The 26,132-nt window shown below is 33.0% G+C and overlaps 3 protein-coding genes across 5 annotated transcripts; 1 reads left to right on the top strand and 2 right to left on the bottom strand.

The window, feature by feature from the left end:
- Positions 1-1,666: 1,666 nt before the first annotated feature.
- LOC124843715 (phototropin-1-like) lies at positions 1,667-12,427 on the bottom strand. Of its 3 annotated transcripts, XM_047320527.2 has the most exons (25): positions 12,150-12,427; positions 11,756-12,053; positions 10,091-10,740; positions 9,619-9,801; positions 8,331-8,422; positions 7,655-7,931; positions 7,199-7,418; positions 6,814-6,884; positions 6,485-6,591; positions 6,220-6,269; positions 6,005-6,109; positions 5,679-5,738; positions 5,511-5,600; positions 5,278-5,354; positions 4,912-4,996; positions 4,635-4,715; positions 4,262-4,365; positions 3,986-4,035; positions 3,550-3,656; positions 3,341-3,463; positions 3,161-3,212; positions 2,808-2,920; positions 2,438-2,578; positions 2,259-2,359; positions 1,667-1,853 (listed from the first exon to the last, which is right to left on the bottom strand). In XM_047320527.2, exons 3-24 carry the CDS (start codon positions 10,726-10,728, stop codon positions 2,261-2,263), a joined length of 2,925 nt encoding a protein of 974 aa, XP_047176483.1. In that variant the 5' UTR covers positions 10,729-10,740; positions 11,756-12,053; positions 12,150-12,427; the 3' UTR covers positions 1,667-1,853; positions 2,259-2,260. The 3 variants fall into 3 exon arrangements, with proteins under 3 accessions (XP_047176483.1, XP_047176482.1, XP_087964906.1); XM_047320526.2 differs by having other exon boundaries at positions 11,756-12,427; XM_088108780.1 differs by lacking the exon at positions 11,756-12,053.
- Positions 12,428-19,490: 7,063 nt separating this feature from the next.
- On the top strand, positions 19,491-20,168 carry LOC148201745 (uncharacterized). Its single transcript, XM_088109478.1, has one exon. The coding sequence runs from the start codon at positions 19,491-19,493 to the stop codon at positions 20,166-20,168; it is 678 nt and encodes a 225-aa protein (XP_087965604.1).
- Positions 20,169-20,808: 640 nt separating this feature from the next.
- On the bottom strand, positions 20,809-21,864 carry LOC124843720 (uncharacterized). The gene is made up of 2 exons (XM_047320531.2): positions 21,360-21,864; positions 20,809-21,159 (listed from the first exon to the last, which is right to left on the bottom strand). The coding sequence occupies exons 1-2, from the start codon at positions 21,622-21,624 to the stop codon at positions 20,951-20,953; spliced, it is 474 nt and encodes a 157-aa protein (XP_047176487.1). The 5' UTR covers positions 21,625-21,864; the 3' UTR covers positions 20,809-20,950.
- Between the last annotated feature and the right edge of the window lie 4,268 nt (positions 21,865-26,132).

Genomic DNA, 26,132 nt, shown 5'->3' with positions numbered 1-26,132 from the left:
TTATCTAAGCACTTTGTTTTAAAGTTTAACATAACACTTAAAACGAAATAATGTTTTATCATCTAGGACATATGTTAGAATTGTGCTAAACTCTAGTCTCTAAGTTTCTAAACAATAGAGATTCTAACAAAATAATAGTGTCTAATGTATGTTTAATAAGCGTTAAATGATAAAGAATTCATAACAAAACGTCTAATCATTAAAAAGTCTAATAAAAATTAGACCATTTAGGATACACATATAATCTCACTAAACATTAAGGTATCCCAAACACTATAAAAGTTACTCAAAACAGACACGCAATAAATGCTAGTACAAATGTCATGCCTAAATACTTAGGTCGTCTAAAGCTCATGTACTCTTTTGTTTGTCTATTGTGTTGTGCTATCTTTTTTTTGTGCAGATTACCAACTTTATTCAAAAGTCGGCTCATAGTTAGAAGGTTTAGAGACACGTAGATAAAGAATGTTTTCTACATACTTTATTCTTGTCTCATCTGTACACACAGCATAATTGTTTGCAAGACGCAACATAGCTTCTGACTGTTCATAAAGACTACACACCTAGAAGAAAAGTTAAAAGTTGAGTAACAAATCTTTTTTAAAGATGTCTATATAAAGAAGATTACATGAAAAGAAAAAAAGAACTTTGGGTATCAAGATCAATATACATTCATTGCTTCTCTCTAAGCCATTTCTTTTAAGACTCATCTTTGAAAAGATTATTTACAAGTTTTCAGAATTTTTTGTATTAATTTTACATCCTTTGTATGAGAGTTTTCTTCTGCCTTGTAAGATTTTTAAAACACTTTATTGTTTTAGATCCAGAGGTGAATTCAAACAACTGTAAAGTTTAACTCAAAAGACTTAAACATTTTAAACAGTTGGTCTAGTATTGATATCATGAGTGATTAAACTCGTCTAACCAAAGTTTGGTTAGTGTTGTAAACTATTTGTGGTTATTAGTTTTAGTGGAACCTCTCAACAGATTGTTAAGGAAGAACAATATAGCTCAATTGGAATGAATCAATATAAAATCAAAGTGTGTTTTATTGGTTTTGTTTTTAAAACAGTTTTCCATTCAACACTTAAACTAAGGTGTTTAACTATTGTTGCAAATCGTTTAACCCCAATAAAGTAATATTAAATTTCTTGCAAAAAAATTTTAAAAACACTATTTGAATTTCCAATTTCTCCATGCAAAGTAATATTAAACATTTCTCACCAATTTTTTTTTCAAAACACTATTCAAATCTCCAAGTATTTTTCTATGTTTCATTTTCAATTAATCAAATATTTAGATTTGGGAAGTGATGATTAAGATTTTAATAAAGTTTACCATCACAACTTTTATAGAAGTAGTAGTTAGAAGTTGTTAAAGTAACTTAGAGGTAGAAAATCCAGATAGCTGTGAATTATAAAAGGTTAGCCATTTTTATAAAAAAATAATAATAATAAAAAGATTAAAAAGTTTATTTTTTTTAGTTGAGTATTTAATAAAATAAGTGTTTTTAATTATCAAGCTACGTTAAATTGATTGTGTACTTTTATTTAAATTTTATACTTTTATTGGTGGGAATAATTCTGTAACTAAAATATTATTTTTCTATTTTGTAACTACGAATGACTGTGAAGTTGTCTGTGTCCATTGGCATGACAACGAAGCAGAGAACGAAAGGCACAAGGAAATTAAACAAACAAGACCAAAAAAAAGTTACAACTTGGTGAATTAGAAACATCACACCATTCATAACTTACAACGAACATTTTACATAACCAAACTTAGATTCCTCAACTTGGCAACCAACATAATAGCTCAAACATATAAAACTTTCATCCTTTGACCTGCAAACACTGCACCACAGTAAACAATTCAAGCACAAGTCACTAAAGTTGTCAGTGCAGTGAAACCAGAGACTATAATGAGTCCAATTCAACATTTGCCTCAATTTCATGAGAATTGATTTAGCCTGAAACTATTCAAATTTCATATAAACTTTTTTCGTTTCTGTTTTACTCAAATGTGATTCAGTTCGATACAGATAAAACTTTTGTTTGTACATTTGTTTCGTACAAAACTAGAATTACTGTGATAGCCAGTTTATGAATAATCAAACCGCACTTAACTTAAGTTCAGCTCATTTATTTAAAGTTAACTGATTAGCTTCATTAACCAAGTTTAACGAATCACTTGTAGAATTGAATCTCCAAAGTAAAAAATAAAAAAAAGTATATGCTTCTGAATGTTTATATAGAGACCTTCAGAAGACGTTCATCTCCTCTTGCACTTTATCTTCAAAATTGGCTTCCTTTTCTTCTTCAGTTGTTCCGAAGAGAGGTGCATCAAGCTCAGGAGGTTTCTGACAACACAAGAATGTTCCATTAATCAAACATTTAACACAGTTAAAGATGATATAGCAATAGTTGAGTGATGTTACAGTGCAACGAACTAGGGCCCAATTGACACCCCGAAAGAATGGATGGTTTTTAATTTCATTTGCTCCTTCTCTTGAACCCAATCTGCTTTTGGTCTCTCTGTTCAGCAACCGATACATTAACTGCTTTGCACTGAAACTTACCTGCATCATCATTTTATCTCATTTAATTTATTTACATATAAATTCATTTTAACTATGCAGGTTTAATCTTTCAGCATCACGCATTTCCAGAGACTTTAACCAGCTCGGATTTTCACAAGCATTTCGTTTGGAAGTCCAATTTTTAGATCATGAATTTAAGCAAATTGTTACATTGTTTTGCAATACGGTTTAAAACCATAGTTGTCATTGTGCAGCACAACAACCTCACCTGTTTACTTTTGGGAAATTTAAGGTCCTTGTGAAGAATATTTGTAAATGTTCTTTGCCTGGTCTTTCCCCTGAATGGTGTATATCCATAAAACATTTCATATAGAAGAATTCCTGAAAAAATGTAATTCATGCAGTCAAAACATGATGAGAAAGAGACCAATAGAATTGGTTTCGGCCAGTGAATTCAGTCAATGACAATCCCTTTGATGAGAAAGATTTCTTCAAGGCAAAACTTTTCACTGATAAACCCCAAACTTATCCACCACATAGTAAATATACAATGCATTCAATTTTCTTTTTAAAAGACTCTACTTTTTTAAATTGATTTAGTTGTAAGAAGTAAAAATTTACCAAGAGCCCACCAATCCACAGCACTAGTATGGCCTGAACCCGTTATAATTTCCTGCACAATCATTGAACTGTCAAATACAATTTATAACAAATTGTTAGAAACAAAAAGTTCAAGCAAGTTTCAATAAGATAAGAAATTGGAGCATAAATGATAAAATAATATGTCCAGAAACAACCAACCGGAGCTATGTACTCTTCTGTGCCCACAAAAGAGTTTGATGCTCTCATAGGTTCTGCCATAAATATTGGAGGTTGTTGGCTTTTATTTGCTTTCTTCTTTTCATTTATGGATGGAACTAGAAGCTGTAAAGAACACAACCAGCATCACATAAATTTGTCTAAGTTCTAAATAAAAGCTTCATCATCTAAAGTTTTTGTCTCTAACATACCTGTGGTTTGCAAGATGTCAAACATGACAGATCAAAATCTGTTAGGGACACGTGTCCACTGCTTTGTAGTAACACATTTTCTGGCTTCAAATCCCGATATATTATCCCTGTGGATTTTCACCAAACAATGTTATTATCTTAGATGCTGTCTGAGTGTCTTAATATAATGCAAATACATAATTTTAAGTAAAATTTCTTGCTAGGAGAGAATTTCAGTCCGAGAAAGGATCATATAATGCTACTGGATTAATTAAAAGAAAAGGTTTCGAACATATTTCGAGAAAAAAAAACGTTTAAACATCTATACTAGATTTGAGAAAAATAATTTTGAACATCTATGGATGATTGCCGCAGAATTTACTGATTTTGATATTACCCAAAAAGTATAATAACAATTATATATTGTGATCATGTTGGGTGATGAATAAGAACCTACCTTGACAATGAAGATACTCCAATGCAACAACTACTTCAGCGGCATAAAATCTATTATTATCAAGCACATTATTTCAGTAAAAGGAAAATAGAATAAGTAACTGTCGAAGAAGGATCATCTGCTTTTATAGGGGGAATATACAACTGTTTAATAAAGTTGTAGTTAAATATATGTATGTATAGAAAAATAAGGAAAAGATTAATCAAAGAAATTTCAGTTTTTGATAAACATGCATAGATTCTTTCTTGTATAATATATATATATATATATATATACCTCACTGCATCTTCCCTGAGAACCTTAGCTGGCTGTCGGTCAAGAAGAATGAATAGTTCTCCACCAGAACAATAATCGGTTATCAAACAAACATGTGTTTTTGTCTGCAAATTAATCAAATTCCAAAGAAGGTAAAATTCATTTTATAGTAAGTAGAAATGCATGCACAATTTTGTTTTCTACCATGTAGAAACTTTTGAGTTTGATGAAATAGAAAATAAAGGCTTTTTATGACGTCTGAAACCATCCCATGAAAAGATCCTGATGTTCATGCACTCTCTAATAATAATTAACAGACATGAAAGAAGATGCAAAATCTTACTAACTTTTGTTATTTTCTCATATATTCAGTTGGTACTTGGTAGTTACAAACCTGAAAGGAAGCATATAATGCAGGAAGAAAAGGGTGGTCCAACATGTCGAGGATCTCTCTCTCTGTGCAAGCTCTATGCACCTGTAGTTATAGCTGCTGTTAAAACTGACCCACTTGGAATTTTTTTTTTCAAATAACTTATAAAAAGTAAATGTATCACCAGAATATAAAGCCAACTCAGCACTGAACAATTTCCAAATAAACATTTCTATAACTGTTGAAGGTAGGAGGTGACACCTTAAAACAAAAAAAAGTGTCAAATAATTTAATGTTGTACCTTGTTACGATTGAGCATAATACCCTTTTCCATAGCCTTCATGGCAAAATATTGGCCAGTTTCACCTAGCTCCACCAGATAGACACTGAAATCCAATAACAGGTGATGTAAAAATGTAGTTCCTGGAGCCTGATTGGAAAAAATAATGAACATAGAAAAACTTCGCATCACTCAAATAAATGAAGAAACTCTAATCATGGTTTCAGAATTCCAAGATGTTTTCAGCTAAACTACGGACTAGTTCCAGATAAATCATCACAGTCATTTAGTTACAACATGTTTCAGTAAGCTACTAACGTAAGACTCATGAAATTGTTCATGCACGTTTCAAATATTGGGAAGTCAAAAGAGAATCGAGAAATAAACCTGCCAGTATCTCCTGATCCCAAAGGTTTAACTGGCCTAAAATGATTCAAGCCAATCTGCTCTCCACTTTCTAGGATCTGCACAACCACGATCACATAATCAATTTGCAAAATGTAACTTACATGAGATAATAATTTATACTGCTACTTCCTAAATTTTTCAGTAGTCAATAGCAATAGCAAGAAATAACAGAAAATTTGGCATAATTTGAAATACACAAGTAATATATATACCTTCTGAATAGCTTTCCAAGCAGCTTCATCCCTCCTATGTGGTTTCGGGTGAACCACTTTTGAATGATTCATCCATAAATCTTCTGGTTTCTGAAGATAATCAAAATATTATGAGAAAAACTGAATGCCAGAGCTTTTCAAAGGATACTGATGATTAGGATACGTTACCAAATTAGCATCTGGAAGTTCTCTCAATGCATCATCAACATTTTCAGCAGTTTCTTTTACCTGAGGATGGATGTCAAATAAATTTGTTATAACTTTGAAAGTACAAAGCACAATAAAATGAACAAAGTTTCTTGCTATTACATATAATACCCAAAAATTATACACAAACTCTCTTAGTTCAAAATGAAGGAACCATAGGCTTTTATTTTGTAGACTTTCAAACTAAAAGCCTCTGTTTGGATTATATAATGATGTCGAGAATCCAACAGAAAATTGGAGATTTCAATATATGTTAAACGAATGAAGCACTTGGATAGAAACCAGACCAATTGTTCTCCCTCTTTTGCAGTATTTTCTGCAATGCGGTTGTGAAGAGGCTCCACGTGTTGACTACCATCAAGTTGAACTCCAATAAAGTACTGTACCTCTCCCTGTTCAACACAGAAACAAGTAAGAAATTGTTTCTGCTCAAAGATTTGGTAAACGGGACATGATTAACTACGAAAACAAAAGTTATATTGCAGGACATTGTAAACTGTACCTTCTGATCACGCATAGGTTGCAAATGAAACAAGTTCCAGAACTTTTTACCTGAATCGAGCAGAACAATTTGCAACCATATTTAGCTTCAAGTTATTAAATAGTGATTTTCATTGTAAGACCCTAAGAAGGATTCATGATATGAAAACATAGTTATATGTGAAAATATTGAAATATTTTTCCTTTCCATACGAATTATTCAGGTAATACCAACACTTAACCAATCTAAAGCAAATTAGCTTATTGAAGAAAGGTAATAAGCTTACCACTCTTTGTATAATTAATGAGTTGCACAGTGACGTCAGTTTGAGTGTCAATGGCCTCTCTAATCTTTCTCACTGTTGCTGGATCAGTTTCAGGCCCTTGCAGAAACCTATATAATCATGTAGAATATAAATAAGATAACTTTTGCCAACGTAACAATTTTAGAGGTCAGTTTACTGAATTTTTCCATTGGTCCTTCATGGAAGCATTCATATACTCCAGTTAATGAAGCCTGAGGTAATGCTTGAAGCACCAATATGCAATACTCTGATATCAATTTCAGTGTTTTGATATTCATTTCATGGTAAGTGTGTATCAGTTTCAACCATACCTGCAATTTCTTCCCAAGATTTCTTCACGACTATACTCCGTAAGCTCCAAGAAGCTATCAGATGCAAAGATCTGGAAAACCAAATTGTTGAGTAATGAGAATTTGTTTTGTTTCAGCTGACAATAATTTTCGTTAAGATAATTTGTGATACATGATTTTGATACCATGTTAAAAAATGAATTTAAAACTTAATTCAATTTTATAAAACTGAATTGTAAAGTTAAGAGATTTGCTCCCCTATTATAAATTGAACTTTAGTTAATTTGGAACTTCCCAACATTCAAATTGTCTGTGGTCTACGTAGACGCATTCTCATCATCGTTTTCTTCTAATTTTATTCTCTTAATTTGAAAAGAAAAGAATAGAAAAGAAAAGCTGATCTTACAATGGGGTTATCAGGCAGCCTAGGATCAGTAATAACAAAGTTCTTCTCAATACGTTCAAGTGTGGTAGCAAGATCAAGACCCTTTCTCTTTTCCCTCTTCTTTACTTTGCCATCAAAACTACCAGACCTCTCATCATCTTCATCACTACTCTCAGAACTATCCTTAATAACAGCTTCGTCATTGAAGCTTCCAAAGTTGGACTGACTTTTCCTGATGAACCTGAACCATGGACCGAGAAATTAGAAAGATGATGCTTTATTATTCAACTAAAAGAAACAGAAATGGAACATAGGATCAAATGAAAATCACATACACTCATTCAAAAAACTTGTACTTTAGCCAGAAGATCATTCCCCATGAAGGAAAAGTAGTATTTTTAAAAGAATCTCCTTTTAAAAGTAGTTCAAAAACTATTTCTTTATAAATAACTCGAGTAAATAAGCATGCATACGTACCCCATGAAGGAACGGCGACGAGATGTCTTGTGTTTCTTTTCAGGTAGCTCAGTGATTCTCTCCATTGAACTTGTGTCTCCTGCATGTGATTTGCGTCTAAAAGAAGCCACACTCTCAGATTTTCTCCTCGATGACTTTTCTGGTTTTTCTTGATCATCATCACCGGATGCTGACTTTCTGATCAAGGGACGGCCTCCTGATTCACTCAGCGCCCGTGGCCTCCTCACAGCCAGCAACAGCTCAGATACTGTACTATTTGCCTTTTCTTTTTGTCGAGCTGCATTATACAACATCAATAACATATAAGTTCAATTTATCAATAACATATCAGTTCAATTTATGTAAAAGATTAACACCATCTTTAATTCAAAACCTTATAGAAAATGAGTAAATACACTGTTCAACTAACTTTCTAATGTAACTTGAAATGTAGGTTCATATTTGGATACTACATCTAATAATCTCACATTATAAATACGGTGATTTACTGTAACAGTGTCACTCGACGAATTTGAATCGAAACTATAACAGTATATAAATACCTTACTTTCTTAATTATACTTCTAATCATGGATAATATTGTGATTATTCTTTCGTTAAAAGCAATGATGACGTAGGTTGAGGTTGCACAATCTTATACAATTTAGAAATATGATAGGATATCTGCAATACATACAATCGTATCGAATCAAGGATTCGGGTAATCCATTGGGACGTAGCATCTTCTCCTTCGTCCCCTCTGTATGCTTGCTAACCTCCACTTGCATTCTGTCATCATTATACACATACAATACTTAATTGAGTCTGTTTTCATTTTAGAACAACTTCCATTAAATTTACTTAACAGTACACGTTTAAAAGATTATGTGTGCATCTTTTGATGGAATCCTCATTATTAATAAAGATTTAATAATTAAAACTATGATCAAATACATACACATGTACAAGACATTATTAAATTACATAAATTTCAATAATTAATTTTCTAAAAAGCAGTCACAGCTCTGAAATTCGTTTTTTTTCCTTCTAAAAGTGAAAAACCAGACTTCGGGAGCTGGTATCTGTATCAGACAACGATGCATGCCAACGTTCCATCATCTCAAGAGCCACGTGCAAGTCAAAACTAAATTAAAAAAAAAAATTATCCACGTGCAGTCCATCTTTGTCTCCTGTTTGTCAGCTGATGCAATGATGAATTATATAGTTGGAAGAACAGTAACAAAGATATGGATTGAACAAAATCCATTATTTGGCCTAAAATAGAAAAATATCTAAGAAAAAAATGCATTCATCATCTCTACATCTCATGTTTCCTTTTCTAGTCACATATCAGGTTTGGCGTGACCCACACTCTTTCCCTCTTTTTAAGTACTAAAATATCTATAACATTATAACTGATCAAAATGGCCTATATTCATAAATTTGGGACAAATATCCTATACCAAGTAAATTCAAATAACACCAACATTTCTATTCCTTTAAAAGAAAGAACCTTTTCTCTTGAATTTAACTAAAAACACAAGTTCAGATATAATCAAGAAAAAAATTGATACTTATTACACGAAATGCATTAAATCAAATTTATTTGGTAGATATCAACGGGTAGATGTATGATGATTATATAGATAGATAGATAAATAAATAAAAATAGCATATGATGAAATATAAAATTTGTAGTTATAATAGACATGACAGAGCAGTGTTTGGCATTTTGTGATTGGAAAGAAAAGGATATGGCAGAAGGGTCATTATCGGTGTGGAGTGTTTCTTATCTTAAAATTTGCAAAGGACAAGCTGTGAACAATGACCAAAGGAAGGAAGTGTCGATTATATATGAGAGTATGATATATATATATATATATATATATAAGGTCCCATGGCAACGATGGGCATTGGCCACAATAATTAATTACAGCAATAATAGAGAAGAAAGTATGAGTAAAGAAAGTGTTTAAGTGGGGTACCCTATAAGTTTAAGGACTCTGCCATCGTGGTCCTTGATTGGGGCAATAGTGAGAAGGTTCCAAAAGGGAGTGCCGTCCTTCTTGTAATTCAGTAACCTTCCACAGTAGGTCTGACCCGTTTGTAAGGCTTCCCTTATCTTTGCCACATCATCCGGATCCGTGTCCGCTCCCTGCAAAAACCGGCTGCCAACCCACCCGACCCGTTTATTGTTTTCTTATTGTCCTTTTCCTTACAGTTATTACAGTTATAGACACTCTTCCATCATATTTCTTTTTCCTCAATAATTGTAATTTTTATTCTGTTCACTTTAATCTGAATTAATTAAACTCCATAATCCCTCATTAAATAACAGTATAAAACCACATTCGACTTCATTTCTCTGTTTTTTAATGTTTCCACAAACTTATATTTTTTTAATCCTTCATAATTAAGTTTAGTAATTCTCAATTAAAAAAAGTAACTTCGACGTACCAGTTTCTCCCTATGACTTCCTTCGATGTGTAACCCGTCATCTTGAAAAATCCGGCACTGGCATACATTATCGGGTAATCGGGTTTGGTAGCATCCGAAACCACGAAAGTTTGTTGAAACGCCGACAGAGCATCCCTCAGGTCCTCCGAAACCCTCGGGATTCCTCCCCGGTACTCCCTCCCGTCGTCGGAGGACTCGCCGGAGCTCCGAACGGAGTTTCCGGAGTCCCTCCTCGGCTTACCGGTCACCTTCGCGCTCGGCTCCTCCCCGCCGGAGGTCCGAACCGCCACTCCCTGCGGCTTCCCGGTTTCCGTGTCCGTCTTCAGCACCAGACCCCATTCCGCAGCGCGCTTCGCGGCATTTCCGACCTCCGCCGGAGGCTCACCGAGCACCGCGGCGAGTGTTTGTGATGGAACCGGCGGAGTGGAGTCCTTTAGCGCCATCCACGACGTGGCTGTGACTTCATCGGGACCGCCGCGTTGCTGCTGCTCCTGTGGCTCCTCGGCTCGCGACTCCATCCACGTCTTCCACGTGGATTGAGTGCGCAATGGCGAGTTGACCGGCTTCTCGTTGGAGTAAGAAGACGAAGGGTTGAACACTTCGAGCGAGCCACGTTGGTCTCTGGGAAATGCCTCCATTCTTCTCACTCTCTGTTCCGTTCGTGCACATGTCACACAATTAATCTCTCAAAAAGTAAGAATTAACTATGCAAATCACTTGTCAGTACTCAATCACCATAGTTATAGACAATAAATCCCTGCATTTTGCTGTTGAATGAGAATAAAAAATTCATGGAAGACTATGAGTTTCATGTTATAGAATTTGTGTGCTGTTGTTGTTAGTTGGTAACAAAAGATTTGAAAAAAAGACTGGGGTCACATCTGGTATGAACAAAAGACATGAGTGGATGTGTTGTATGGTAAATTTGGGAAATGAATACTAAATCTCTGCATGTTGTTGATGTGGGATGAGGATAGAGATTGAGTTCAGTGTTTGATGTGTACTTTGGAACTAGTATATGATGTTGTCGAAGTATGATATGATGGTGGTGGAGTGTTAGTAATTGGAATGGCAAGGGCATGTGATAGGAGTGGGACTCGTACAGCGAATGATGAGTTGTGTGGGGCTTTTTGCTGGTTCATCATTTTTTTTCAGGCTAATTTTGTTTGCATGAGGGTGGGATATTGCAATGAGTGGTGGAGGTTGATTACTTAGGAGGGGACACTAATTAATGCATCGAAACACAACTAAGATAAGATACTGTCTGGGTTTTTCGCTAATTATGTCAGAACACAAGTGTCCCCAATGGATAGAGGAAAATCCCCAGAGAAGGACACGTAATGATGGGAGAGAAATTTGGATGAAAAGCTGTGGTGAGCAAAGTGCTTCTTCTGCTTGCGTGGAACAGAAATGAAAGTTGGGGAATTTTTCATGACATCCATCTAACAGACTAATCAGAATGACTTCCTAAACCACCATGATTGGATTCCTAAACTGTCCAGATATAAATTGACGTAGTGCAAGGACAGTCATAGAATTGTGAGAAAAGTTCAAAAGTTAACTAATTCCAGCATGAAAGAAAAATCATGAGTGTGATTAGAAATGTTTCACAGTTTAATAATACCTCTTGCTGTGTGTGATTAGAAATGTTTTACAGTGTAATACCTCTTGTGCTTTGCAGGGTCAGAAATCTTCTGAATTTGGCAGTGGTAGGAGGTGTGGACTTGTGTTGCTGCTTATTGTTAAAGAAATTTGCACACAATATAAACAGAGAGAAAACTGATTTCTAGAAATGGCTCATAGTGCAGAAGGAGGACAGGTGGAATAAAAATATGAAGGGATCATTGTTGGAAAGGTTTGGGTTCCCATCCCTGTGTCTGGATATTTCACATGGGACATTCCTCTTTGCACGAATTCCTAAAAGTATGCTATATAATGGTGCAACCTTGTTCACTTTGGAGTCCTAAAACATTTGAGAGAAACAAAATTTTACAGAGTGGAGGAACCAAACAGTGATGTATTTCTATCTTCTGATGCTGCTTCTTCATCTGGGTCTTACCTTCAATGATTTCTGATGTCAGAACGTAAGTGCCAGTCTGGAAGTGGGGTGTCAAAATAGAAAAGCAACAAGAACAGAGAACGTGAACATTATATGAGTCTCCACAAGCATGTTAATCTCTGCAGGCTAGCTGTACCCTCCTTTTGTTCCAAGGACAACACTGTTTGGTTTTCTATGTCTGAGGTTGTGGACTTATAGCCCAGGACAAATGCAAAATCAGACAACCAAAAATGGCAAATATCCTCACTCTTTTGCGTCTTGAAAAACATATAGAATATTAATATACCCACTGTCTTGCACAAGGGTAATTCTTGCATTGCATATCTAAGAAAAGAGGAGCTTGTTGAAAGGGCATGGTCACAAGGATAAGCTTGTGAAATGGACACATGAGACCATATTGGTCGACGCTGGATGATTCGTGACCACAAATAATCTTCAAGATTTTGAGTTAAGTGTATATTTTTCCCTTTTAGTGGGTATCAAATGGTGATTGATGTTTACCTTTTTTATGTAGTTGCCTGCTGAATGGTAAAATGATTGAAAGTGAAGGACTTCTTTGATCAACTTCGTGATGTGAAAGATCAAGAATACCTAGGATAAGTCATCTGCAATCGTTTAAATACCAACCATTCACCAACTACTCCCAATATTGCAAGAACAAAATTTTTAAACAAAGAGAAAACAGGAATATATATTATTGAGTTTAATTAACTCAACTGTCCCTTCCTTCAGATTTTATCCATGATGGTTGGACGAGAAGAGATTTGAATCAAGTCTGAAATCTCACAGATAGTAGCAACTCTGTGGTATATTCAAACCAATGCACTCAATTAAAATAATTATCTTATGTTATTGATCATGTCAAATATACCACTCAATAGAGTTTTTTTTTTCCTACTTTAAAAAGTTTTACACAGTAAACTGATTAGATAATAGCAGAAGTGTGTCTTTTATAATTTATGTATCTACATGTAATTAAGTTTCTAATTATGCAATTACGAGTGTTATGTCCAAAGATTTTGATGTTAAAGTTATCGAAAGTCACTAGTTCTTTGTCATCTATTTCTATCGTTGTTCTTTCAATCATATCTTTTTTTAGTCCTACATTTTCCAGTTCTCAATAATAAATTTTGAATTATATAATAAAAATTACTTCTAGATTTCACAATTTAAAAACTTTTTTATGCAAAAGAAATGACTAAAGAACTATACAATCCAGAAGATACCCCATACAGAATTTTTTTTTGGGTGTAAAATATTATTTTTAGATTGTGAAATATGAGTGTATTTTTTTTCATGAAAAAATGGTTTCAAGAAATAGAAAAGACGAAATGAGAATTTCTTATATATTTATAAATGCGTAGAAGAAAATTATGTGGGTGCAAAAGGAAATCTCCTAAAAGAAAAACAAAAACGCACACGACAACTTGATTTCTTGAAAGTGGGTTATTCATTTAAATGGGTTTTCTTTTTTACTTTCTACACTTTCACGGTTCTTCTTGTAACTTAATGAGATGTGAGAAAATTCTAAATTATCCACATTGTAGTATAAAATTTAGTATTTTTTTTATTTAATGAAGTCCACCTATAATTTATAATTCCACTCATAATTTATAACAATATTTTAATAAAAATGCATAGCAAGAATATGTTAAAAGAGTGTTAAATAGTCCTCTTTTAAATATATTAAACTCCGAAAACAAAAAAGAGTAATAAAAGGAGTCGCACATATTTAAAACCAAGTACTTAAATTTATTGTAGTATTTTTTATATTCCGATATCAACTCCGTCAAAATGATAACATTAAGTTAATTATCATATATTTGTGTTTTGGAGTATGGTTTCATTTCTAAAGTGGTGCTTTGAAAAAGGTTTTAGAGGATAAAAAGAAAAATGAATATTTAACCTGCTTCGACTCTTAAACGAGGTAAGATTACTAGATTTAATAGGAACAACTTACATTTTTATGTTTGTTTTTTTCTTATATGATGATATTTTATATTAATTAAAAATAAAGTTAATTTATAATATATAAATGTAAATTTTATTTTATAAATAAATGTTTTAAAATTAAGTTAAATTTAAAATTTATTTACGGAAATTATTGCCACGTCAAAAAGATGCTTGAATATTTTAGAGAAAAAAATACTCAAAGAATAATCTCTACAGAACCTTTACATAAAATACTATTCATTATTAAATTAAATGTTTAAAGCAACAGTTCAGCATATCAATCAATAATATTAATGGAGGTTTTGAAAGTTAAATAAATTATAAAATAGAATAAACAAAATATTCACTTTTAAAAAGTGAGAGATAGAGAAAGAAAATATGGGAGTGCAAGAAATAAAAATTTTAAAATAATTCAGAATATAATGTTTTTTACTTTTTGAAAAACAAAATGTAAAAATAGTCTATTTTAGAAAAGACAAGACCTCCATATTCTTGTTGCCACACTTTCTATTATATTGACAAAAATGACTTTCAAATTTTAACACATATTAACAAGAGCCTAGAAAAATATATTTTAGAATACGTAATTTATTTTTACCTATTTTAATTAACACTACCTAATAAAACTTTCGGAACAATTTAAAATTATATTCTGTAATGTAATTCTTTAAAAATGTACAATTTAAAACTTTTTGAAAAAAAAAATAGTTTTAGTTTTCAAAAACTTCACGTTAGTTGCATCCTTTTTCTCAATTGTGAAATTAACATATCCTGAAAACATCATATTAGTTTAATATAATGAAATTTTATCTATTTTGAATATCTAAATCTAAAAAAACTTATGTTTCTCTCCTAATTCCCTTCCTTATTTGGATTGATTACTCTATTGGTAGAACATTTTTCATTGTTTTAATATTTTGGTACGTGATTGTAATTAGAGAGTTGTATATCGATAGACTATAGGACTTTGTCCTTTCTACATAGTCAAAGTGTTATTTTTATGGGACTTTTTTTTATCTTTTTATATAGTTACATTGCTATTGCACTTACACCATTATTCTCCTTTATGGCTATCGCCCCCTTTTTTATGACCATTGCCTCATTCATTGATTAGTAACTTTAGCAAAAGTATGAAAATATATGTACTTATAGGATAATGCAGAATAAAGCTCTATATTTAAAGTCTATTTTAACACTTAGCAATCTTTTAATTTGAATGTGCGTGCCATCTATAGACACACAATAATATATTTACATATAAATTTAAATGTCTATTCATTTTCTTAGAGGCAAGTTTGCATAAGTTTTTTTTTCTCAGAGAAATTTTAATTTAATAAAACAAATACCTTTCATTTATATTTTTTATGTGTTTTTAACCTATTTATTTAAAAAAATGAGTGATTTTTATTCATTTTATTAACTTCTTCAATTATATATTTTTTTGTTTAAATTGTTGCTTTGAAAATAATTATTTTAAGTTTAAAAGAAAAAACGCTGTCGAAAATATTATTTTAAAATATGATTAGCATATATATTAATTAATTGCATTATGAGGAAAGATATGTGTATGGGAACCTATTAGGCCTTATGAAACATGGGGACACGTCCAATGAAATGAGGTCACATATGGTGATAAGTGTCATGGGACCGTGCAGGTGCAACCAATATTCCAATCATGACCTGGTAATCTGTGTTTTTATCTATTACCTAATCAATAATCTATCAAGCAAACCTGTGTTTTTAGGAAGTGAATTGGATAAAAATAATTTATTAGTAGTATATTTTGATAAATTTAAAAAGTGATTAATCTGATCAAATTCATTCAATCTATCCATTAATGAATTTCCGTGGATATTATCCACTAAATCAATACTACCTTAATTATATAAAAACAAATATCTAATTATGAAAACTAATAAAAATAGTTAAATTTAGTTTTAATTAAAAATGTCGTAAATCTAAATTTTACTTATAAATCCATAAAACATATTTCAAGTGGTAATTATATTTAATAACAGTAATGATAATTCAATAATTTTTTTTACCGATAGAAAGTATTTATATTGTTAGTTGTCCAATAAATATATCAATTTTCATGATACACTAATGTCTTATTAATATATTTCACCACAAATTAAAAGTGCCCTGGTAGAAAAATAAGGTGCAAAAAGAAATTACAGAAAAAATATAATGCATTTAAAAAGAAGTCAGTGTTTCTTAAAGTAAAAAAAAAAAAGGCCAGTTACAGGATGGATATATTATGTTTTAAAATTACGTTAAAATTTGAAAACATAAATAATCTTTTAAAAACTAAAACTACCATAGTTTATTAACATTGAAATGTATCCTAAAACCGAAATCATTAACTTTATTCAGTCACGACCTTCGTATGTTTTCTTGAAAATCACACAACAGCTCAACTATGTACATATAAGCTGACAATTGATGAGTGAATTGAGTCCCTAAGGTAGCAATTGAGCTCCAAATTCCAACTTAATTTTTGGCTGTTGTTCCAACAGAAGGTCCGAAAAATACAAATTGAACTATTTTTGTTGATCATAATATCAAAAGCTACAGTTGTCATCATCTTCTTTTACCCTCACCCCTTCCTATTATAGATGTAAAGTCAACTAAGCATATATAAGAAGCTCTTATCCGTTCAGAATGCATTTGTGTATATGTATGAAGTTACCATTGGAGGCTTTTGCACGAGAATAGGCAAATTTGCCTACTATATTACCAAAATAGGCAAAGTCAAACAAATTTACGTAAATGGGGAAGTCGTGGGGGGCCCAAACGACTTCAGATGAAGAAGTCGTGCCCCCCCTGCACGACTTCACACTGTAGAATTCTACAGTGCTGAAGTCGTGCACCCCAAAAACGACTTCAGTGGACTGTAATCGATTACTGAGTGATGGTAATCGATTACAAGGTGTTGAAATCGTGGTGGTCCAGCAGGACTTCAACTTGAATGGGAAAAATGCACTGGTAATCGATTACGGAATGTGTGTAATCGATTACCAGGTTTTATTATGTGTAAGATTGGCACTGGTAAGCGATTACAGGGTCGTGGTAATCGATTACCAGTGTGTTTTTTGATGATTTATGAAATTTTGTATTGTAATTGTGGTGGATCTTTTGAAGTTTATTAAGTGTGTTGATATGAAGTTGTGTAAGGACGCATCGTTGTTAATTACATTGTGATGTATTGTTTTGTATAGGAAAAGTATATCATTTGATTTAATAAAAATAAGAGAATATCATAATATGAAAAGACAAAGTATTTTATTAAATGAAAAGTGCATTACATAAAGAAGAACAACCTAAAATGTAAAGAAAATGACAGTAGAAATTGAAAGACATCTACGAAGATGATCCTCCGTGTGGACCAAAATGACGACGTAGATACTGGATGTCGTGCTCCACATTTTCAACTCTAGCATCAATAGTATCGAACCGGTCACCCATATTCAGCTCCAATTGTTCAAATCTTGCATTCATCGTTTCATTAAGTGTATTGAAGCTGTCGCCGACAAATGTTCGGAGATCGTTTATCCCCGTCATGACTTCATCAAATCGATTACGAGGAGGTGGTGGTGGTATGTATAGTTCAGGAGGTGGGTCACGCTGACGTTGAGGTGGTGGAGGAGAATTTCTGTGCACCCATCTGTTGTCAGCATTCTTGATGAGTCCAAATGATTGTATGACTGCTCCTGATATCATCCAATGCCTAGTTGGTGGCACCGATATTTCATCCTCCAGTGGAACTTGAAAATGTTCCAAGATGCGGGTGACCAATGTTGGATATGGAAGTGGAGCACCGTCCCTCAAACCCTTCTTCATCCTATGTCGGATTAGATGGGTCCAGTTGATCTGCTTTGCCGTCATTATAACCCACATAATCAGAATATCTTCCTCGGTTGCCTGTGCAAAGTTAGAAACTCGAGGAAACAAAACACGACATATAGTATAATGTAAGACTCTAGCCTCAGCTGTCATATTCCCGGCTAGAAATCTAGTGGTGGGGCGATTGTGTGGCAAACAAATTAATTGTCTGGCTGCGTTCATATTAAAATCATTGGCCCAATCCTCACATAATTTCCCTTCAAAGGGCAACCCAACAGAGGGAAGATTGGCTATAGCAGCGAAAATGCTGGGTTTGATAATAATTTGGACATTGTTGACCTCACTTTTCATTGTGCCATTTTCAGCAAATTTTAGGTTACTATAAAATAGACGCACCAAATGAGGATTATATGCACTAAAATCGCAGCAAAATTCATCCAATCCCAAATTTTGAAGCATCCGAAAAAATTCAAAATCATGGCTCTCAAAATACTGCTCATCTAGATATTTTGGCTCAATGATTGGGCGGTCTTTGTATAGTGATAAATACCTTTGGGCTTGTGCAGGAGTTGAGAACTTAACATTGTGGTGTTCAGCGGTGGGTGACGGCGGTGGTGAGGGTGGCGGAGAGTTTTCTGGCGGTGAAGGTTGACGGCGGCGACGTCCCCCACCTGTAGAAGATGATCCCCTTACTCTTTGCCTTTTCGAAGATTCCGCCATTTGAAAATCCAATCGGTGCAAAGTGAAGAGAATTGAAAGGGGAGTGGAGTTATGGTGTTTTAGAGTGAAAAAGGTGGAAGATTAGGTGATTTTTGGAGGTTGGAGAGGGTGGAAGAACCGTTGGTGGCGCTGCAGCTGGAGTGGCAGGGGTGGTTGTGCGTGAGGAGAGAGAAAAAGTTGAATATATAGAGTAGGGTTAGTCGCGTAATCGATTACAGGTTTGATGTAATCGATTACACGACCCCTCTGGTAATCGATTACGATAAACAGGTAATCGATTACCAGTCCGTCTGGTGTGGTCCACTTTGGAAAATCCTGGAAGTCCTATAACGGAAATGTGGTAATCGATTACGGTCAGAATGTAATCGGTTACCAGTGTGGATTGCTATGCATAGTTCAAAAAATCCTGCAACTTCTAACACTGGTGGAGTAGTAATCTATTACGAAAGACCTGTAATCGATTATCAGTCATTGTTGTGTGTGGATTTAGATAATTTTGGACCTGTTAAGTTAAATTAGTTATTGAATGCATTATGTATTAAAATTGGTTTGTATATAAATTTAAGTTGAATGAGGTAATATGAGTTAATGATGATAACAACTGTTTTTTAATTACTTTAAGAGAAGTAAACAAATTACATATTTATAAATAAAGAAGGCAACCATTCTATCTATGTCCTCCAGTTCCACACGGTGGTCGTCGTCGAATTCGTTGGGCTCGCCTTTGTGATTGTTGTCTCGGTGTGGGATCGTGCGTTGGTTGGTCTTCATCCGTCGGATCGCTTTCATTGCACTGTTGACGGAGGGAGAAGATATGGACATATGACGACTAATCTTGCTGAGTGCACCAACTCCATTTTAAAGGGAGCACGTTCATTACCAATTTGTGCTCTCATCAGAACAACATTTGAGAGGACACAATCATGGTTTGTTGAACGCGGATTAAAGGCCAACTCTATGATACAAGCAGGACACCAATATCCTGAACAGATCGCCGACATCATTAGGAAAAATCAACAACAATCCGCATATTGTCATGTTCATCGCTACAATCGTGAAAATTCTGAATTTGATGTTCAAGAAATTTCAACACCTCACCACTACCGCCCACTTCCACTTTCGTACAAGGTCAGTCTAAATGAATGGTGGTGTGATTGTGGACACTTCCAAGCTACTCGTCTCCCATGTCATCATGTAATTGGTGTTTGTGCATTTTCGCATATCCCCCTAACCCAAGTAATCGATCCAGTATACAGTCTTCACAACATTTTCAAGGCATATGAAGTACAATTTCACCCAATACAAAATGAAGACTATTGGTCTCTGTATACAGGTCCAAACTTCATACCAGATCCTAAAATGCGACGCAAGGCATCCGGAAGACCATCTACAAATAGGCTTCATAATGAAATGGATCAATCCAATCCAGATAACCCAAAAAAATGCTCTTACTGCCGCAACGAAGGTCATCATAGGGGAAATTGTCCTTTTCGCCAATAGTTTTTTCTTAATGTTACCAAATTGTAATCAAATCCATTACTCATATATTACTATAAATATTTCCTAGATATATTTATTTACTCTTTTCCTACAACATAACCAATACATAACATATGTCAAATACAAAATCATTTTCTTAAACCAAACAAAAACACACTGGTAATCGATTACACACACCCTGTAATCGATTACCAGAGTGCTTCTTCCCACTAAACCATCCTGGTAATCGATTACTCACAAGCCGTAATCGATTACCATTACGTTTTCTGTCTACACATTTCAAAATCTGGAAGTCTGCATTTCAACACTGTGTAATCGATTACAATTTCATTGTAATCGATTACATGCCCCAGAAGTCGTGTTTAGGATTCACGACTTCATCACTGTACACATGAACAGTGTGAAGTCGGGTAGGGGGGGACCGACTTCTTCTTTTGAAGTCGTTTTTACCCCCCACGACTTCACTTTTGGTCAATTTTTGCCTAGATCCGTAATAAATTGCTCGTTTTTGCCTATTTTGGTGAAAAAGCCTACCATTGGAATATTGACAACACAACCTTAACATGTAACTAAAGGAGTTATTCGAAACCTACTGAATCACGCATTTAATGGATTCCACCTGAATTTGTATTCTTGAAAAATTATAAAGTGCATTTCAAAGTTCATTATTCTTCTTTACATCGGAGACTATATTTCTACGCTATCAAAGAAGCACAAATTCAGATTATATTTCTATCCTATGTTATCAATCGAAAACTCTTCAGTCACTCAGGTCTTCCACTTTACGAAAAAGAAAATGTTTCTTCACTAGGCGAACTCGCAGGATGCAAGAAAGTTTCGTCCTCACCTGACAGATTTTGAGGATTATTAGCAGGAATCGGTGATGACGCGGCAACTGCCAGCATGGCAAGATCAATTCGAGTGTTGTTAGGCAGTGGTGCATGAATCTGCCGAATCGCCGTAATCCTACCGTCTTTAATCTCCACATTCACTGTTAATTTTCAAAAGATTTCGCATCGACAAATTGAAAGCAATACTCATCAGTTCTTAGTTACCGAACGCTTCTTAACTAGGAACATTGGACTGTAAACCTCGAAGAAGATCACAATTCTGAATCTATATCGCTTAGTATAAGCTAAGCTTAAGTGCTTAACGGAAAACTAAGTTATATTGGTTAAAACGGCGACGTACCTGGAACAGAGAACCACCAGAGAGTGAACAGGCAGAGCAGCAGGATCACGGGGATTAAGTGAATGCATTTTTCCGCCGGCGGTGAGCGTGAACGGGAAGTGTCTCTCCTTCCGCCGACGCTCCGGTGGTAAAGCGGTAGCTCGTCGAGCGAGTCTTCATCGAAGGTTCTTCTCCGCTTTGTGTGTTGCTGCTGATCTACACCGATGTTGATGGCTCTGAATTCGTCGCTGGTGCGGAAGCTCGAGCTTGAAGATCTCTGCTGCATTTCGATTCAGAGAAAAGAAGAAGAAGAAGAAATAGCGTTAGGATGTGATTATCAGAGGAAAAATCTGCAAAGTAGCTCGCAGATGGAAACTCGCTGGTTTTGTTCGTAAGGCTCGTAACAGAATTTGAGCGGGAAAGCGTTTTGACGGGTCACGCTCGTGTTTTGAGCTCAAAGTTCGCAGTTTCACTCTTGCATAATTACATGTAATCATTCTTACTCGGTTTCGTTTTTATTTTTGTAGCAAACTGGTAATTAAAATTATTAAAACACTAATAATAATAATAATAGAAATTGAATTTTGTACCTTTTTTTTAATCTTTTTTATCCTTTCGATATTTATATTTTATTAACCACTTTTTTCTTTTTATTATCTAAACAAACTATCTAGATTATATTTTCATTATTATATAATTATAATAATTGACAAAAACTAAAATTTTTAAAGATGTTTTTTATATACATATTTATTATAAGTTTACTTATTATTTTGATAGAAAACTACAAATACTTCTGTTATATAACTGTGATATTATAAAAGTTAATAAAGAATTTACTTTTATAAATTTTTATATACACAATTTTTATAATTTTAATATCGACTAATTTTATTAAAATATCAGTTTTTATTATCATAGTAGACACACTCGCTGCCTTTGTTTCTACGGGTAATAATAATAATAATAGTAAACTTTATAACCCAATATATTAAGGTATTAAATTATTAATGGACAGTGTTTTACATCTTTGAAAGAAAAAAACATTAAAAAATTAATATGCCATTATTTTTCTCATGTTGGGGTCTAAAAATATTTACTAAGAAATAAAAATAAAAAGTGTAGATATCCAGTCCAACAAATATGTTAAGTAATACGACTCCATCAAACCCATAGATATATTTGTTGGTATAAATATTTATATATTAACAATATGTATCAAATCTCAATAATTTGATTATGTTATGATAATTATATATTTGTAGGATATTTGGTCTCGGGTGTCACATTATTATAATTATTCTGATAATTATCATATATACAAAAAATTGTTATTTTATTGTTATTATATGATTTTATCGCATCATTCATAAAACCTATAAGTCATATAAATACACATGACATTTCACATGAAATACCAACATTCATTCATTCTCATGATTTCCTACTTAAAATATTCAAACTCTCTTACTAACTTGATCATCAAAGAGTCTTTTATTGGTGGATCTTTCCTTGCATTCCAACCATCAAGGTTCTTCAATCTACTCAGATCTTGCCACTTGTCTGAAGGTCCATGCTTAGGATCTTCTACTTCTATTCATTTAGTAAAATAGTCTACGACCATGATGAGAAACTTGACTTGCTCCTTTGCTAGTGGGAAGGGACCCAATATGTTCATTCACCATGTAGCGAATGCTAGGAAGTAGCTATGGTGTATAGCTTTTCAGGAGGAACCTAATGTAGTGGGCTGAATTAATGATACTATTGGCACTTCATGATGTATTCAAGGTCCTTTTTTCTTAACGTAGGCTGGTAGTACTCGAATAATAGTACTCACGTAGATATGCATCGGGCTCTAGAGTACATGTCGCATGTATTGTGATGTATCTCGACAAGCATGTGTTGGGCTTGTTCCTGTTCTAGGCACTTGAGTAGAGTTACGACAAACCCTCTCCTAAGGAATTTTCCATTATGCAAAGATAGAATTTCACTTGTCATTGTATGTACTTTGCTTATATTGAGTTGACGGGTAAGTCAACAGATACTTAAGATTGAGGTTATCCAACTTGGTGAGGTTGAGGAAATCTTGAATATGTTGTCATGATCCCAGCTTGGACTTGAGAGGGTTTGTTGGATGGGAGTTCTATCTTGGCCGATTTTCTTTGTGCTGGCCAGTTTGGACAACTGGTTGGCCCTGTCATTTTCTTCTCTTGGCATATGATTGATCTCAAACTCATCTAACTGTTTTGAAAAGTTCTTTTATCTTATGGAAGTGTGTTTTTTTTTTTTGCAAAGATGACTCCTTAGTTTGATAGTTTCCTTTTACCTAGCATGTGATAAGTTGGGAATCGTTATAACAGTGTAGCCTTTTTACTCCTAGCTCATGAGCCGAACATAGCTCGACAATCAAGGTCTCATACTTGTCTTCATTGTTGAAAGCATTTAAGTTAAAATGGATTACCTACTCTAGGATGAGATTGTCGGATCCTTCTAAGATAATTTCTACATCGTTGCCCTTCTTATTGAAGGACCCATCGATGCTAAGAGATCATGATGTGAGTTATTGTCCTTTGGACGAGAACTTAATGAGGAAATATGCTATAAATAATGACTCCATTGATGCCTTATTTTGATAGGTTAGCACAAACTTGGAGAGTTCTACCCATGTTGTCATGCATCCTATCAGTTTGGGCTTATATAAGATCTACTTAATGGAATAATTTGTGTGAACACAATAATTAGTCATTGTTAGGAGTGACTACATTCCAAATAATACTCAATGATTTAGTTAAGACTAGTTTCATTCCAAATAATGCTTGATTTTTATGAGTACAAACAATACTTAAGTTGTTTTAATTAGGAGTAGCTTATGTTTAAACAACAATTATTTGTATCTTCTAAACAATAATTTTTTTTGTGAAACTCAATCAAGTTAATTGATAACTAGATGTAGTTTGGTGTTCTAAACAAAACAGTATAAAAATATATAGAGTAAATCTTTCTTCTTTCTAGTATTTTTATATTGCATGTTATTCAAATGTAACTAATCTAAAGAGAAATTTGAGAAAACAAGTTTTGAAAAGTATTTTTGATTGTCTATGTAAAACTTGAAGTTGTGTCACTAGACACAATTTCTTAAGAAAAAGAACATAATAACGTATTTATCACGTATAATTTATTTTTTTATTCTCAATTTGGTAATTTTTTTCTAATGATCATTTATTTATTTAGAAAATTTGAAAAAAATTATATTAAAATATAAATATGTTGATTAAAAAACAATTTAAAAAAAAAATCATTGTAATAATTTGATTATTTAAAATGGTAGGATTTTATTTTTTATATGAAAAAAAATAAAAATATGGAAGTTTTTATAATTTTTCTTGTCTTACATTTATGTCTCTTAGATTTTCTTTTATCCATATTACTAAGTTCTTTTTTAGAAATTTGTTGATTTTTTCAATATTTATAAAAAATATTTTTGAATTTAAAAACTCTACCAAAAAAATTTCTCTAAGACACTGCATGCAAAATATTTTTTACTTATGTCATTTAAAATAATTATAAAAGTCGTCATTAAAAGTTAAGGGAGAAGAAAAATGTATTAGTATTAAGTAAAAAAAATATGGCAAGATAACCTAATCTCGATGGAATGACATTTTTTAATTTTTAAATACTATTTAACATTAAAATAAGCATCTTTATACGGAAGTAATTGTAATAATTAATCTAGACAGTAAACATAATTTATCTTAAATAAAATAATTTTTAAAAACAATTTAAATTGAAATTCTAGAACATTTTAATCCCCTCAAAGTTACGAAAATTTCCGTGGTTAAAGAAACCAGGAAGCTTACCCTCAACTCTCACAATGTAATTGCTATTAATTTTCATATCATAAAAAGCTATTAAATAAACGGTAAAGTAAGTTACGTATTCTAAAGCCATGTTTATTTTTGGAAAGACCATGAAAATAACATTTTGATTACAGTATTAATAAAATTGAACATTAAATATTTAATATTCTAGATCAAAGTTCGAATAATTAAAAATTATAACTATCTTAATTGCATGGTTTTGGATTTGTAAAACTTTTCCTCCATTCATATGTATTTAGTATTTTATTGTTTTACAAATATAATAAACCTGCTTAATTCTTTTACAAAATAGTTGAACAGTTCCTTTTACTCATTTCTCTCCCCCTCTAACCCAACAAATACCTGTATAAACCATTCTAAAATTAGTCAAAAATTGTAATATAATAGGAAAATATTACAAATGTATCAAGAAACAAATTATTCTCTCTGTTGTCAAATTTTTGATGAAATTTAGTATTTCTGTATATCATTTTTTTATTTCAAAATAACATTTTTTTTTTCAATTATAACCTTTTAAGATGAAAAGAGAAAAAGTGATGAAATAACAAAGAAAAAATAACATAGAAATAAGAAAACGAAAAGAAGTGTAACAAGTGACTCTCTTAAGACTACACTAAAGAAAAAAAATATGGATAAAATTAAAAAGCCTAGCTTTCAAACAAAATCAAAATTCGAGATTACAAAACAATGGTTGTTCGTTTTTTCATGTTGTTTTACGTTAGAAGTCAAAAATAGTCGTGTAAAAATCAAGATATTTTCATTTTCTTGTCGAAGTCATTCTAAACCACACACTTGAACTCTCTGCTATATCCAACTTCACCTTCACTTCCAAATCAAAGTTCCATATCCCTTTCAATCATTGCAAGCCCCATAACATCACCAAGCACAAAACAAAAAAGGAGCTGATGTGGTCCAC

This window comes from Vigna umbellata, chromosome 3 (assembly GCF_029865625.1).
Source record: "Vigna umbellata cultivar VRB3 chromosome 3, Vumbellata_1.0, whole genome shotgun sequence".
NCBI lineage: Eukaryota > Viridiplantae > Streptophyta > Magnoliopsida > Fabales > Fabaceae > Vigna > Vigna umbellata.
The sequence above is the reverse complement of the archived record's forward strand: the minus strand, read 5'-3'. Positions and strand labels throughout refer to the sequence as shown.